Below are 12,341 nucleotides of genomic sequence, written 5' to 3' on the forward strand. Positions count from 1 at the left end.
GTAGAAAGAGAAATAATAACTACGTACCCACATATATAAATGTACACACACAGAGATGTATACACACAGGTATGTCTGTATATGTGTACAAGTACATATATGTACATATAAATTTGAGGTATTTGTATCGCACACATCTGCATTAAGTATCTATTGCAAGGGGATTGAGGAAGATACAGATCAATAATTAGTGCAGAGGTAAGGGAGAGAAACCAAAAAGTTGCATGAGACTGTACTTAAAAGAAGTGAAAACGTTTCAAAAACTATCCTCTTATTAATATACTTATTACAGAAGAGATTAGTGACACTGGCCCTGTTTATCAAATAGAGTCCATAAAAAGAAATTAGACACTAGTATTCAACTATATAATCCTTATTTATTTATTTATTTATTTATTTATTTATTTATAAAAAGATTTTATTTATTTATTCATGAGAGACATAGAAAGAGAGAGAGGCAGAAACACAGGCAGAGGGAGAAGCAGGCTCCATGCAGGGAGCCTGATGTGGGACTTGATCCCGGGTCTCCAGGATCACGCCCTGAGCCGAAGGCAGGTGCCAAACCTTTGAGCCACCCAGGCGTCCCTATAATCCATTTTTAATATATGATGTATCCCTGCAATCACGAGAATAATTTTATCGTTAATAATAATGATAAATAATACTAATCACAACAGTAATCATCCGTGGATAGCAATTAAAAAAAAAAATCACGTAGTAAGCAAACTACATAAGTGTAGATTCTATTTAGCGTTGTTTGAATCTTATGTTTTTATGTTTTTTGGTTGTTTTTGGAAGGAGGGGATTCTAACCTCATAATTTTATTATCAAACTGATTCCCTTCACAGGAGACAGAATATGATTCCTTAGTAATTCTGTCAAATATTTACCAAATGTAAGGGAGAACACTTTTCCAGTCTTGCCAGGGCAGCTTGTGGGTCAGAAGCTCTTTAACAATTTGCATACTGATTCTAATGCTCTAACCAAGCATAAGGGACAATTGCTCATCTATGAATTCCTAAGGCTCCTTTCATCGCATTTTCCTCACAGGATCATCTTTGCCTGTTTCAGTTTTGTGTATACTTCTTTTGATTGCTTGTTAATGTCTCCTGTTTATAGGGAGAGTATTATCTAATCTGTAAGATAATATGCAAATGTTGTTTACCATTACTATAATGGTGCAGAGGGTGGACTATGTTTGTAATCACTAGAGGTGAAGCTACCATGAAGCTAATGAAACTGACTTTTCAAGATCTCTCACATCCAACGGTCCTTTAATGTTCTTGGACTTAAATTTGCATTTTTAATTTTGTGGGGGTTTTTCTCTTTTAACTATAGCCCACAAATTTTGAGCTGTAGGCCTTAGAAAACTTATCTGGCCCTGCTTTTCATTTGTATTATAATGATTAATTGGTTTTTATGCCTTTCTCACAGTATCTGAACTTCATGACAACAGGGGCATTTTTTTTTTTTTTTCTATTTCCCTACAGTCTAGCATTTGGTTCAGTAAGTGCTTGATGAATGAATAAGTCATGCATATTTTGTGGTTGTTTGTTTTGGGGCTGACTCTGATGAGAGAGATTTTCTTTTGCATTCATGCATCTTCATTAATGCAATTTCAAAAAAGTAGTGATCTTAAGTTATTTTTTAAAAAGTTAAAAGTACCTATTTTAATTCTAAATTAAATTCCCATTACTGTCAGTATGCACAATATTTTACAAAAAATGTAATCTATCTTCACATGTTAATGTTCTTTCATTTTATTTATTTTTGTCTTTTAAAATTTCTCTTGGGGTATTTTCCAAACGGGAATTACTGAGATAGAGGACATATTTGGTCAGCTTTGTAGATTTTAAGAGAACTTCTAAAAGGTAAGCCTTGCCAAAGAAAAATGTTATGGCGCAGGATTGCATTTATTTTAAGCTGTCATTTAATATAAGATCTCCATTTTATCTTTATTTCTCAAGTTGCTTATTTATAAATCTCCAGTCTATTTTTCAGGAGTTGACAAATGTTGACAGATTGACATATGTTACTTGAGAGCTGATAAACCCTCTATGATACATATTCTAGGAGCCAAACAGCACATAACAAATTAGGAAAATTATACCATGAAGGTATGTCATCATTTCTAAATTATACAATTCAGGTTCATATTTTGGTCTTCAAGGAAGCTAAATTATTCTTCTTTCTTTTTCCATCCCTTTTTCTGATCATTTCCAAGGTTTTTAAAAAAGGAAAACAAAACAAAAAAACAACACAAAAACAACCCTACACAATCATTTGCTACTTCCTGACCATAGAGATGAATAATTTAGGACAATCTCAAGCTCTTGAAAAATCTCATAAATATTTTAATTATCAAAGAAATGAACTTTTATTTGGTTGATCTTTTTACCTAACCATAAATAATGGAATAAAATAACCCTCAGAAAATTAACACTAAATAACTTAAAGGGCAAAAACATATTTAAACAATGTATCAGGAGAAAAAAAATTTTGGACTTTGTCATGAATTTTCTGACAATTCAGCTGCAATTGACAGTTAAAATATGACTCCAGAATACAAACATAGTCCCAGGAAGCCCTATCAGCCAACTGCCCCTTCACCATCTTTCTTAAATGTTCTTTCCCCATTTATCAAGGCAATTTTTGTCCTCTCTTTTTTTCCTCTGTCTCTAGCACATCGAACCAAAAAAGAACAATTATTGCATGCTCATGTATACTCAGCCTCCTCCCATCAAATTCCCTCATTCCGCAGGCATATTTCCATAGGAATCCTGCTGTTACTTAGTGGCCACCATGTTTTATTGTCAAAGTATTGCAATATTAACAATCTTTTCTGTGGTCCTTCATTCATACTTTGGGAAAACTGTCCACTAGTACTAGAGTTTCCTTCAAATGGAAAATTATCACAAAATTGCAGGCTCTTCCGTAGCCTCACTGAAAAAATACTGGAATAAAGAATTAATAAGCTGTTTTGAAAAGTAAGACCTCTAGATCCAAAACAAAACTGATAGTATTTCCATAGGTATGGGTTTTTACTACTGCCTTCCTATTTTATTTCGAAAAGACTTGACACTTTTTATTCCAAAATACATTTGTGCTTGCTTTCTATTCTTCAGTTCTAAAATAAGGATATATTTGATAACCCTTACCTATTGTATATTAAGCCTGTAAAGGGTCTCATATCCTGGAGGAAGAATACATTTTTTTTGAAAGGGCTCCCCTCTTCTGAATTTTGCTGTTTCCTGCTTTGTTGAGCAGTGGCCCCTCCTGGGAAAACAGAGCTATTTCAGCCAACATTCAGATTTCATTTTATGTAAGACTCTGTGGAATATTACAGTGCCATTCAGGTTTATTCGTAATCTTTCCCCTGATTTTGCTGTTTTTATGGACTAGCAAAATTTATGTTTGGTGTTTGTTGGAGGGTCATCAGAAGATACTTGGACATCAGACTTTTTCCAAATAATGATAGCAGTATTGCTAGGACAGCTCTTAGCAGTTCTTTGTACCCAGCACATTCAGTGAGAATAAAACTATTCTTATTTTAGGACTGTTTTAAAACAAACGTTTTTGCTCCCTACCTTCCCACTTCTAGCAAGGAGGCACCCCAGATTTCACCTGCATTTAACTGGTGCCAATTACAATATATACCGAGATGCCTGTATGCACTAATGCTTCAGCTAGCATGGGCCCCAAAGAATGGCTTATCAGGAGCAAATCACTCGTAGAAGAGGAGTACGGTTGTCCATATCCAGCGCCTCCGGACCGCAACGGGACCCTATCACTGTAAACGAACGTTCTAAGTCAGCCACGGCTGTGATCTAACGTCGAGGCTCTGTTCTTTTACATGATTCTGGATCATTCTGTGGTATGGATTACTCTGGCCTCTAACTTTTGTCCTTCTCAGCAGGGTGCCAACGCTTTCTTGATCTCACTGCTCTTTAGAATTCTCCACCAGAGGGAGGACAAGGGAAGGACACGTAGGTCTCACCCGCACTCGGGAGGAAAGTTTGAATCCCACAAAGGCAGCGCCAGCGAATCCGAGAGCTCCAGCCCTGCCTTCCCAACCCTCCCGGCTCCTCCCGCGTTCTCGCCGGCAGAACCGAGTGACTTCCCGCTCCCAGCCGGGGCACTAGTTTTATTGTCGATCGCCTTTTAACCCGGGGTTTTATCAGTTCCTTGGAAAATCGAGCTGTCGCGAGAGACGCAGCTTAGGACCCCCTCTCTGGAGAGGCTAGCTTATTACTATTTATTATTATTATTACTTCTCATAAAGCTAAAGATGAGAATGGCGACAGGCGCGTCGCTAGGCGCGGGAAGGCAGGGGACCCCCCCCCCTCCCCAGTGCGATCTGCCCCCGCCGAGGTGCCCGGAGCCTCCCGGGACCGGCGCAGCCCCACGCCGGGTCCCCTGCACCCCACCCCGTCTCTGCCGCACGCGCCGCGTGGGGGACTTTCACTGAAACAAGGAAGGAATGAACCCCAAAGTCTCCCGGAGAAACAGCAGGAGCTCCTCTCCTTCCCGAGGGTTCCAGAGCCTTAATTTGGGGGCGCAGGTGTCATGGTCCCAAAGTTTTTTTCTCCAACGTTTCTCCGCGTCCGTGGGAATCGTCCAGCCCTTCGGGGCCGCGGGGCGGCGGAGGACGAGCGAGGAGCCCCTGGGTCCCTTCCTCGGTCTCTAACCTCCCGGGGCCGCTCGGTTCGGTGGCGGCGGCGGCGGCGGCGGCGGCGGCCGCGTGTCCGCGCAGCTTCCAGCGACCCCTGTCGGGGGTTCCCGGAGCCGCTCCGCGCGCCGCCGCCCCCCGCCCGGCCAGGCTCGGGGAGGGAAAGGGGCTGCGCCCGGGAGCGCCGGGCCCAGGCTCCTCCCGGTGGCGTGTCCGCGCCTCGGGGTGGGGGTGTGGTGGGGCAGAGGGAGGGGGCGAGGCAAGGGGAGGGGGCGAAGGAGGCGCCAGCCTCCAACCTGCGGGCGGGAGGTGGGTGGCTGTGGGGCAATTGAAAAAGAGCCGGCGAGGAGTTCCCCAAAACTTGTCGGAACTCCGGGCTCGCGCGGAGGGCAGGAGCGGAGCGGGGCGGCGGCGGCGGCGGCGGCGGCGGCGGCCCGGGCGATGGGAGCGCGGGCCGGACGGTGAACGCCTCTGCCTCGTCGGGCTGCGAGCGCGCCGGACCGACGCCACCAGCCGAGCCGACAGCGGCGGGCCCCGGCGCGGCGGGCCCCGAGGACTTCCCTGGGCGACCGCCGGCGCCAGGTGGCCCGGAGCGCACGCCGCGTCCGCGCCGCTCCCCGCGGCCGACAGGAGCCGCCCCCGCGCCGCGCGCCCCCCGCGCTCGAGGGACCAACTTTGCCCGAGCCCGAGCCGAGCCCTCGGACCGAACTTGGGGCGCGTCGCCCGCGCCGGGAGGGAGCCGGCCGCGAAGCGCGTGCATTTCTGCGGCGAGATGTCCGAGCGCAAAGAAGGCAGAGGCAAGGGGAAGGGCAAGAAGGAGCGCGGCTCCGGCAAGAAGCCCGCGCCCCCGGAGGGCGGCCAGAGCCCAGGTGAGTGCGCGGCGCGGCCCGGCTCCAACATCCTCTTCTGCCCGCGCCGCTGCCGCCGCCTCTCGCCCGCGCCCTGCGCTCCGGGCGCCCGCGGGGCCGGGAGGTTCTCGCCCTCGGTGGGGCCGCCCCTCACCTGGGCGCCGAGCCGCACCCGGGCGCCCGCGCCCCGCACCCGCGCGTAGGGTCGGGGCCGCAGACCCCCTGCGCCCTCCGGGGGCCGCGGCGGCGCAGCGCTCCGTGCCGCGGCCTCCCCCCAGCGCCCCGCGGCGGAGCCGGGGCGGGCGCGGGACCCGAGTGCGGGAGCCGAGGCTTGGGTGCGCGCCCCTGCGGCGCCGGGAGGGCTTTGCACGGGCCCCGTCTGCCCTCTAGCGAGCGAAGCGGGAACCGGTCTCGGCTGGGCGAGCCTGCCCCAGGAGAGCCGGGGGCGCCGGGCCCGGAGCGCGGGGCGCCGGGGTGCGCAGGGTCGCGGCGCGTGCGGGCCTTCGCCCGGATGCAGCCGAGATACTGGACCTGAGGTCGGTGGAGAGGGATTCCGAGAGGTCAGCGAAGCAGATGAGATCTAGCCCAGCGCCAGGAGCCAGGCCTGCTCCAAAGGAGTCCTCAAACTTTAAATTTAGCAGTTCTGGCTTTCAGGACCTCCTTGATAAATATGGTTAGTTTATGTTCCCAAGAGGTTCCGAAAACCAGAGTTCAAGTTTTTGAACCCAGTGGGTTACCGGTTATATAACAGAATGAAATGGAAGTCGCGGCTTTCTGGAGACGAATCTTGTGTTTAATACTCAGAACACGGCTGTGACTGACAGTTTCACCTTAGGTTTCTCTAGGAAGAGCTGATCCTCTAGATATTGTCTTGACTAGAGCAGCCCAATTAAATGCTTGAATATGAGTGATTGAGTGAAGAAGATGCTTTAAAAAGGAGAGGAGGAGTATAAGGGTTTGTTGTTGTTGTTGTTGTTGTTGTTTTGTCTCTGCAATTCCCAACTGTTAATTGATCCGGATCCCTTAAGTCACTTAAAGCATCTCCCCAACACATTTTATAAAGCACTTCTGAAAGTTTAATTCACTAGCGCTTGGTAACACTGTGGCTGAGAAGATAAGCAGAAATATTTGTCTGTTCCTTGTAAGAAGAAAACAAGATTTACTTAGTCCTCTTATTGGCATCACTGATAGCATTTCAGAACCTGACTTACTGGCAGGGACCTTCAGCAGGTTTTGAGCAAAACAAAAATTGAACAAAGAGTAATTGTTTGGCCGCAGACCATTCCTGTGCGTGCTTGTATAATAAGATACTGCTGATCAGATTCACCTTATTTACTTCATGAGGGTATAGAGAGACTTTCTTTGCTTTCGCCCTGTGCTTTGGGGACAAGGTATGAAATGGGGAGCTCAATTAGCAACCTCTGCCGGTGACTTTATCAACTGTCCTTTCAAAAGTCATCATGGTAAATTAGACTTTAGACGGAATCAAAACTGTAAAGTTGCAGAGTTCTTTGTGGAGGCCGTTAGATGTTCTCCTGTCCTGCCCATGAACTCTGCCTTCAGAAGTTTCTGTGGTCCCCTGTAGGAGGTCTGCTGAATGAAGGAGGGGCATTGGCTTGAAGTGGCATCCTTTTTAGGTAACAGGTTTGCATTTTGTCAAAGGTTTATAGCAGCAGTGCCTTAGCATAGACATTTTAGATAAGCAGGTAGATTTAAGAGCAAGCCAGCATTTCTCTGTCCTCCAAGATCTTATCTGTGAGGTAGGCAGCTGTGTTGGGACTACCCCAATGTTCTCCCTTGACACCGAGTTCGAGAGCTCCTTTGGTGGCTCTCATTCTGCATTCTAGTCACAGTAGTGGTTCCCTATAAACCAGGTAGATTGGCATCCTTAAGTGGCATTCTCTTTACTATCTTCCTGGAAAATTGAGATGAACTTGGCTCTAGGTTAGTTTTCAGTATATATAAAAGGTGTGTGTTTGTGTGTATATATATATATTCTTATATATGTATATGATTTTATTTATTCACGAGAGACACAGAGAGAGGCAGGGACGTAGAGGGAGAAGCAGGCTCCTTGTGGGGAGCCTGATGCGAGACTCTAATCCCAGGACCCCAGAATCACGCCCTGAGCCAAAGGCAGACGCTCAACCACTGACCCACTCAGGCACCCCTAGTTTTCAGAATATTTGTCTCCGTTTTACAACAGGTAGTCCTCATCTCTGGGGAGGAAACTTTTAACTTTCTCCAGGGCATCTTGGAGGAGGTAAAAAGTTGTATAAATCATATAAACCACTTAAGAATATTGATTCTTTGTTTTGATTTGAAAAGAATGCTCAACCCGAAACCAGCTCTGTATAAAATCACATGGCATGAATAGATTGCTTTGAAATCATTGTCTCTCCTTGTCATTTTCCTTATGATGACGAGTGCCAGTGGACTGTCCCTTATCTTAAGGGTGTCAGTAACTGATAGTCATAATGGCTTGTGGGAGAAACTCACATCTCTTTTTCGGCTTTCTTTGCACTCAAGTTCTCAGGTGTCCTCAAAAGAAACAACTTCTGGTGCCATGACTGTGGTGTTGCCACTTACCCTGCCAGCCCCGATGAGGACCTAGGAGCACACCCATCTGTTAGAGAGCTCCTGTGTTAGGATCGTGCAGACCCACATTTCATCTCTTGCTGAAAGCAGCCACTGAAACTGCGTGTGCTGGACGATGCACATGCAACCGCCCAGCTTCTCTTTGGATGTCATAACATGACTTCACGACAGTCGGGGGAGATATAACGCTGAGATAACAGCCTCTCAGCCCTGCTGTGAGCTGTATTATATGCAGAGGCATAAACACATCTGTTGGAGGGAAATTTTCAGGGGAAAAAGGCTTCTTTAACTTTCATATGACATGTGCAACTGATATGTGATACATACATGGCTATGTTTCACAGTATCCACATTTTTATACAATTAACTGAATATTGAATTGCACACTGTTGGGGCTGCAGATGTTCAACAGAATTATCTATTCCATAATAATGGCTCTAATAGGTCCCAAGCCCTTGGGGTCATTGGTTTCTCTTCTTTGCTCAAAATAAGCAAACTCAGCAAATCCTGGGCTATGTAACACGGATCCATGTAGTACCGGGGGCCCTGTAATATCCTGGGCCTCCTAGACTCTAGACCTCCCATATCCATTCTCTTCTTATTGATTTAGCTCAACAAACTTCCTATCAAAGCCTCAATTACAAAACCAGAGTTTTTGTTTGGTTTCGCTTGCTATTTGGTCATAGCAACTTCTTTTATGAATTTCCATTTGCTGATATGTTTCTCTTCCATAAAACACCACAAAGGATTTTTTTTTTAAAGATTGTATTTATTTATTCATGAGAGACACACACACACACAGAGGCAGAAAACAGAGAGAGAAGCAGGCTCTCTGCAGGGAGCCCGATGCAGGACTCGATCCCAAGACTCCAGGATCACGCCCTGAGCTGAAGGCAGACGCTCAACCGCAGAGCCACCCAGGCATCCCAGGACTTTTTTTCTTCCTCTCTCCCAACTTTCTCTCTCTTTTTAAAATGACCTGGAACAAATTCATTATCAAGCTAAGCCGAGTTCTAGAACTATAGGGTCTCCCTTCAATCGTGGTAGAAGGGGCATCTGTGACTACACGTGAAACATCGTCTGCCAGATGGGTAGAAGTGGTCCATGTGCTCCCTGGATGACATCACCCACCTGCTTCTTTAAGTGGCTCCCCAGACTGAAGTGCTTGTAAACATTCTTGGAGGTAAAGTGTGCTGTCACTAACAGGGCAGCGTGTGTTTATGAAACAGGAGGAATGTCCAGTGGTCTTTTTCAGCCTGATTACTTCTGGCCACTTAGCTGCTGTAATTATTCAAAACATTAAATATTATTTATAGGATGAAATAGGGTTTCTTTTGAAGAATTATTTTGAAGCAGTAAGGTGGGAGAAGCTTGGGGAATCCCATTTGCATACCTGTAGAATAATAAAGTAATACTGATGGAAGAATGAAGAAAAAAATAAATATACATAAATAATCAGAAAGTATTGAACTAATACGAGGATAGGGAATACCTTACTACATGCCAAGCCCTATACTAGATGCTTTTATGTTTATTATTTATTAATAAGGGAGCTAATATTCATTGTTCCAAGGAGTGTGACATACTTTGTGTATTTTTGTCGCTTGTCCTTTAGGAAGTGCAAAAATGCCTCATGGTCGGACAGCAAGAAGCAGGATACCTAGTTCTTAGCTCCAGAGCTAGATAGCCTGGGTTTAAATCCTAGTGCTACTGTTCCTTAATGGTTTTAGGAGAAAATAACTTAATCCTCCCTCTATGCCTAAATTTCCTTATTTGTAAAAATTGTATAATAATAATATTATTCTCATCATGAAGTTATTATGAAGCTTAAATGAGATGATCCATGGAGCATTGTGAACGTTGCCCGACGTGTAGTAAGTGCCCAATAAATGTTAGCTCTGTTTATAGAATCACTTAAGAAGCAAATTGTCTGTGTCTTTGCAAAGGTATTTGACATCATTTTCAAAATTCACCTTTTATGGTAAAAAAATAATTCCAAACCGGCTGTAGTTAGAGTGAGTATAAATATTAATATCTTCTACCTGTAAATATAGAGCAAAGGGAATAAATATGTCAAACACGATAACTGCATGTATGTATTATGAAAGCGGTCCCGAATTCAGTCTAAATATTGAAAGTAGAGTGAGGTGCAGCATAATTTTTATCTCTGGCAGAAAAATGTTGAGGTTTCAAGCTATGAGAAGATTTTGAAACATGACCCCTTTTCTGGCAACACATAAGAGTTGACGCTCAAACCTCACTTTATTATATGGAATGCATAATCTTCTCTTTGGGGTCTAGTATAAACTGCAGCAGTTGAAAAGGAAAGTGTATATGAACATTTTCTCTGTTATCTTTTTATCAAATGTAACAGTATATTACCGGCAAGGATATATTGCCAGCAAGGATCCCAGAATTGAGTGCAGGTGTTTCTAAATAGAAATAATTAATGAATATAGGAAATCCATACTTCTCACTACTTATTTTCTCCCCTTCTCCCTAGAATGGTTATATGCAGTGTTTAAAGTTTCAGCAGTGTGCCTCTTACCAAGTCAGTATCTCATTAACATTCTCAAAGTAACAAGTTACACTTGGCATTAACAAAGTCCTGATAGTTTATCATGTTCTATTAGGACAGAAGAAAACAAACTGAATGTCAGTATTTGAGGTGAGTGATTTTATTTGCTCCAAGAGACAAATAAATGAACTTCTCATATTTTAGTTAACCCTAGGGCTTTCCTCTTCATAAACAGAAAATATGAAACATTAAATCAGATAGTGTTGGCTTACACACTGATTTATTTTAACCAGAGGGAAATAGTATCCATTGAATATGCTATAAGGTACATAAAAATGAAATTTCCCCAGAGGCACAAGTGATGTTTGGATCCATCATAATCCTACACATCCTAATCCTAATCCTGTGTCTGTGTCCTTGTATGAGTTTTAATAGATTTTAAAAAGCGAGCTACCAAAATGCCAATAGATGTCAGTGTTTGTTGCTTTAGAAAAAGTAAGGTGTTAGAAGAAAAAAAGAGACAGTTTAATTTGTTCTTAGTTTTAATAAGCTAAAGCTGGCTACTCTGAAAAGTTTGATAAGTATTAGGACCCTGTATAAGCTTGTGTACTTAGACTCTGTTAAAGAAAATGTCATTTTCACATTCCGCTCTTCTAAATATTAAGAGATGCCTCTGCAATAAATTCCTGAAAGAATTCAGAATGTAGGCTGAAAATACACTCATCAGCACATTTTTTCCTTTTTAAAAATGAAGACGCAATTGTTTGAGAATGTGGTTACGTCTTGTATGTCTTGCATTTTCAAACTAGAAATTAATTATGCATGTGTCTTGTATCACCTTGACTAGGATTGAGCAAGAACATTTTAGAGTCCAACTCAGGTGAAATCTATGGACTTTGGCCAGAGATGACCAGAATTTCCTTTTCTTCTTTTACGAGTGTCACTGTTTTGTGGCCTCCAGAGGGTGCTCCAAGAGCATCACACTGCTACTCCCCAAAGAATGACTCCTTTTTTCTTTTCTTAAGTTGCTTTGATATTCTGAACAATCTGTGGGGAAGAGGAGGGCCCCGATTTCATTGTTAGCTCCCTCAACTGGGGTTTGTTTTTCAGCGAGACCAAGTAGCCTGAATTCACTAAGAGCCCTGAAAAGGAACATTCTGATACCTCATTCTGAGGATGGCAGTGCAGTTGTCACTTGCAAAGGGATGTCTGTGAAATTAATTTTCACCAGCACTTTTTCCTCGGAAAGCCTAGCATCTCACAGGCACCTTTCAGTTGCCCCTTACAGCAGTTCCTTCTGAATAAGTTCAGAGACATCATGTTTCAAAGTTTCCCTGGGGCATTGGAAAAAATGATAAGGTGAAGTCTCCAAAATTGAACAAAGGATTTTTACTAACACGTTTGCTTTCATTTCTTCACACTGTTCCCTCAACTCCCAGCTAAAATTGGTTAAGAACCCGACTTCGATTGAGCTACACATTTTTGAAGATAGGTATGAAAAATCAAGTCTGTTGGATCGTAGGCTAATATTGTAATATTGTGCTCATGATTTATTCCACTGAGCCCTTGTCATCTTCAACGCAAGTTGCTCCTATTATAGTACTCCCCTGCCCTTTTGAAGTGTAGTATTGTTCATCTTGTTTCTTAGACAGGAAATGTATTATTGTGGTGCCTGGGTGGCTTAGTCGGTTAGCCAAGTGGCCAACTC

At 44.1% G+C, this 12,341-nt stretch overlaps 1 protein-coding gene across 11 annotated transcripts in view; it reads left to right on the forward strand.

Moving 5' to 3' along the window:
• The window catches only part of NRG1 (neuregulin 1), a 1,069,619-nt gene that overhangs the window by 845,287 nt on the left and 211,991 nt on the right, over positions 1–12,341 (forward strand). Inside the window, exon 1 of one of the 11 annotated variants that reach the window (XM_077849088.1) lies at positions 4,965–5,538. The exons of 9 other annotated variants lie outside the window; for them this stretch is intronic. In XM_077849088.1, the coding sequence (XP_077705214.1) occupies positions 5,442–5,538 (97 nt within the window). In that variant the 5' untranslated portion in view covers positions 4,965–5,441. Of the gene's footprint in view, positions 1–4,964; positions 5,539–12,341 lie in introns of those variants that run through there. One more of the 11 variants, XM_077849093.1, reaches the window with a different exon arrangement.

This window comes from Canis aureus, chromosome 15, assembly GCF_053574225.1.
Source record: "Canis aureus isolate CA01 chromosome 15, VMU_Caureus_v.1.0, whole genome shotgun sequence".
NCBI lineage: Eukaryota > Metazoa > Chordata > Mammalia > Carnivora > Canidae > Canis > Canis aureus.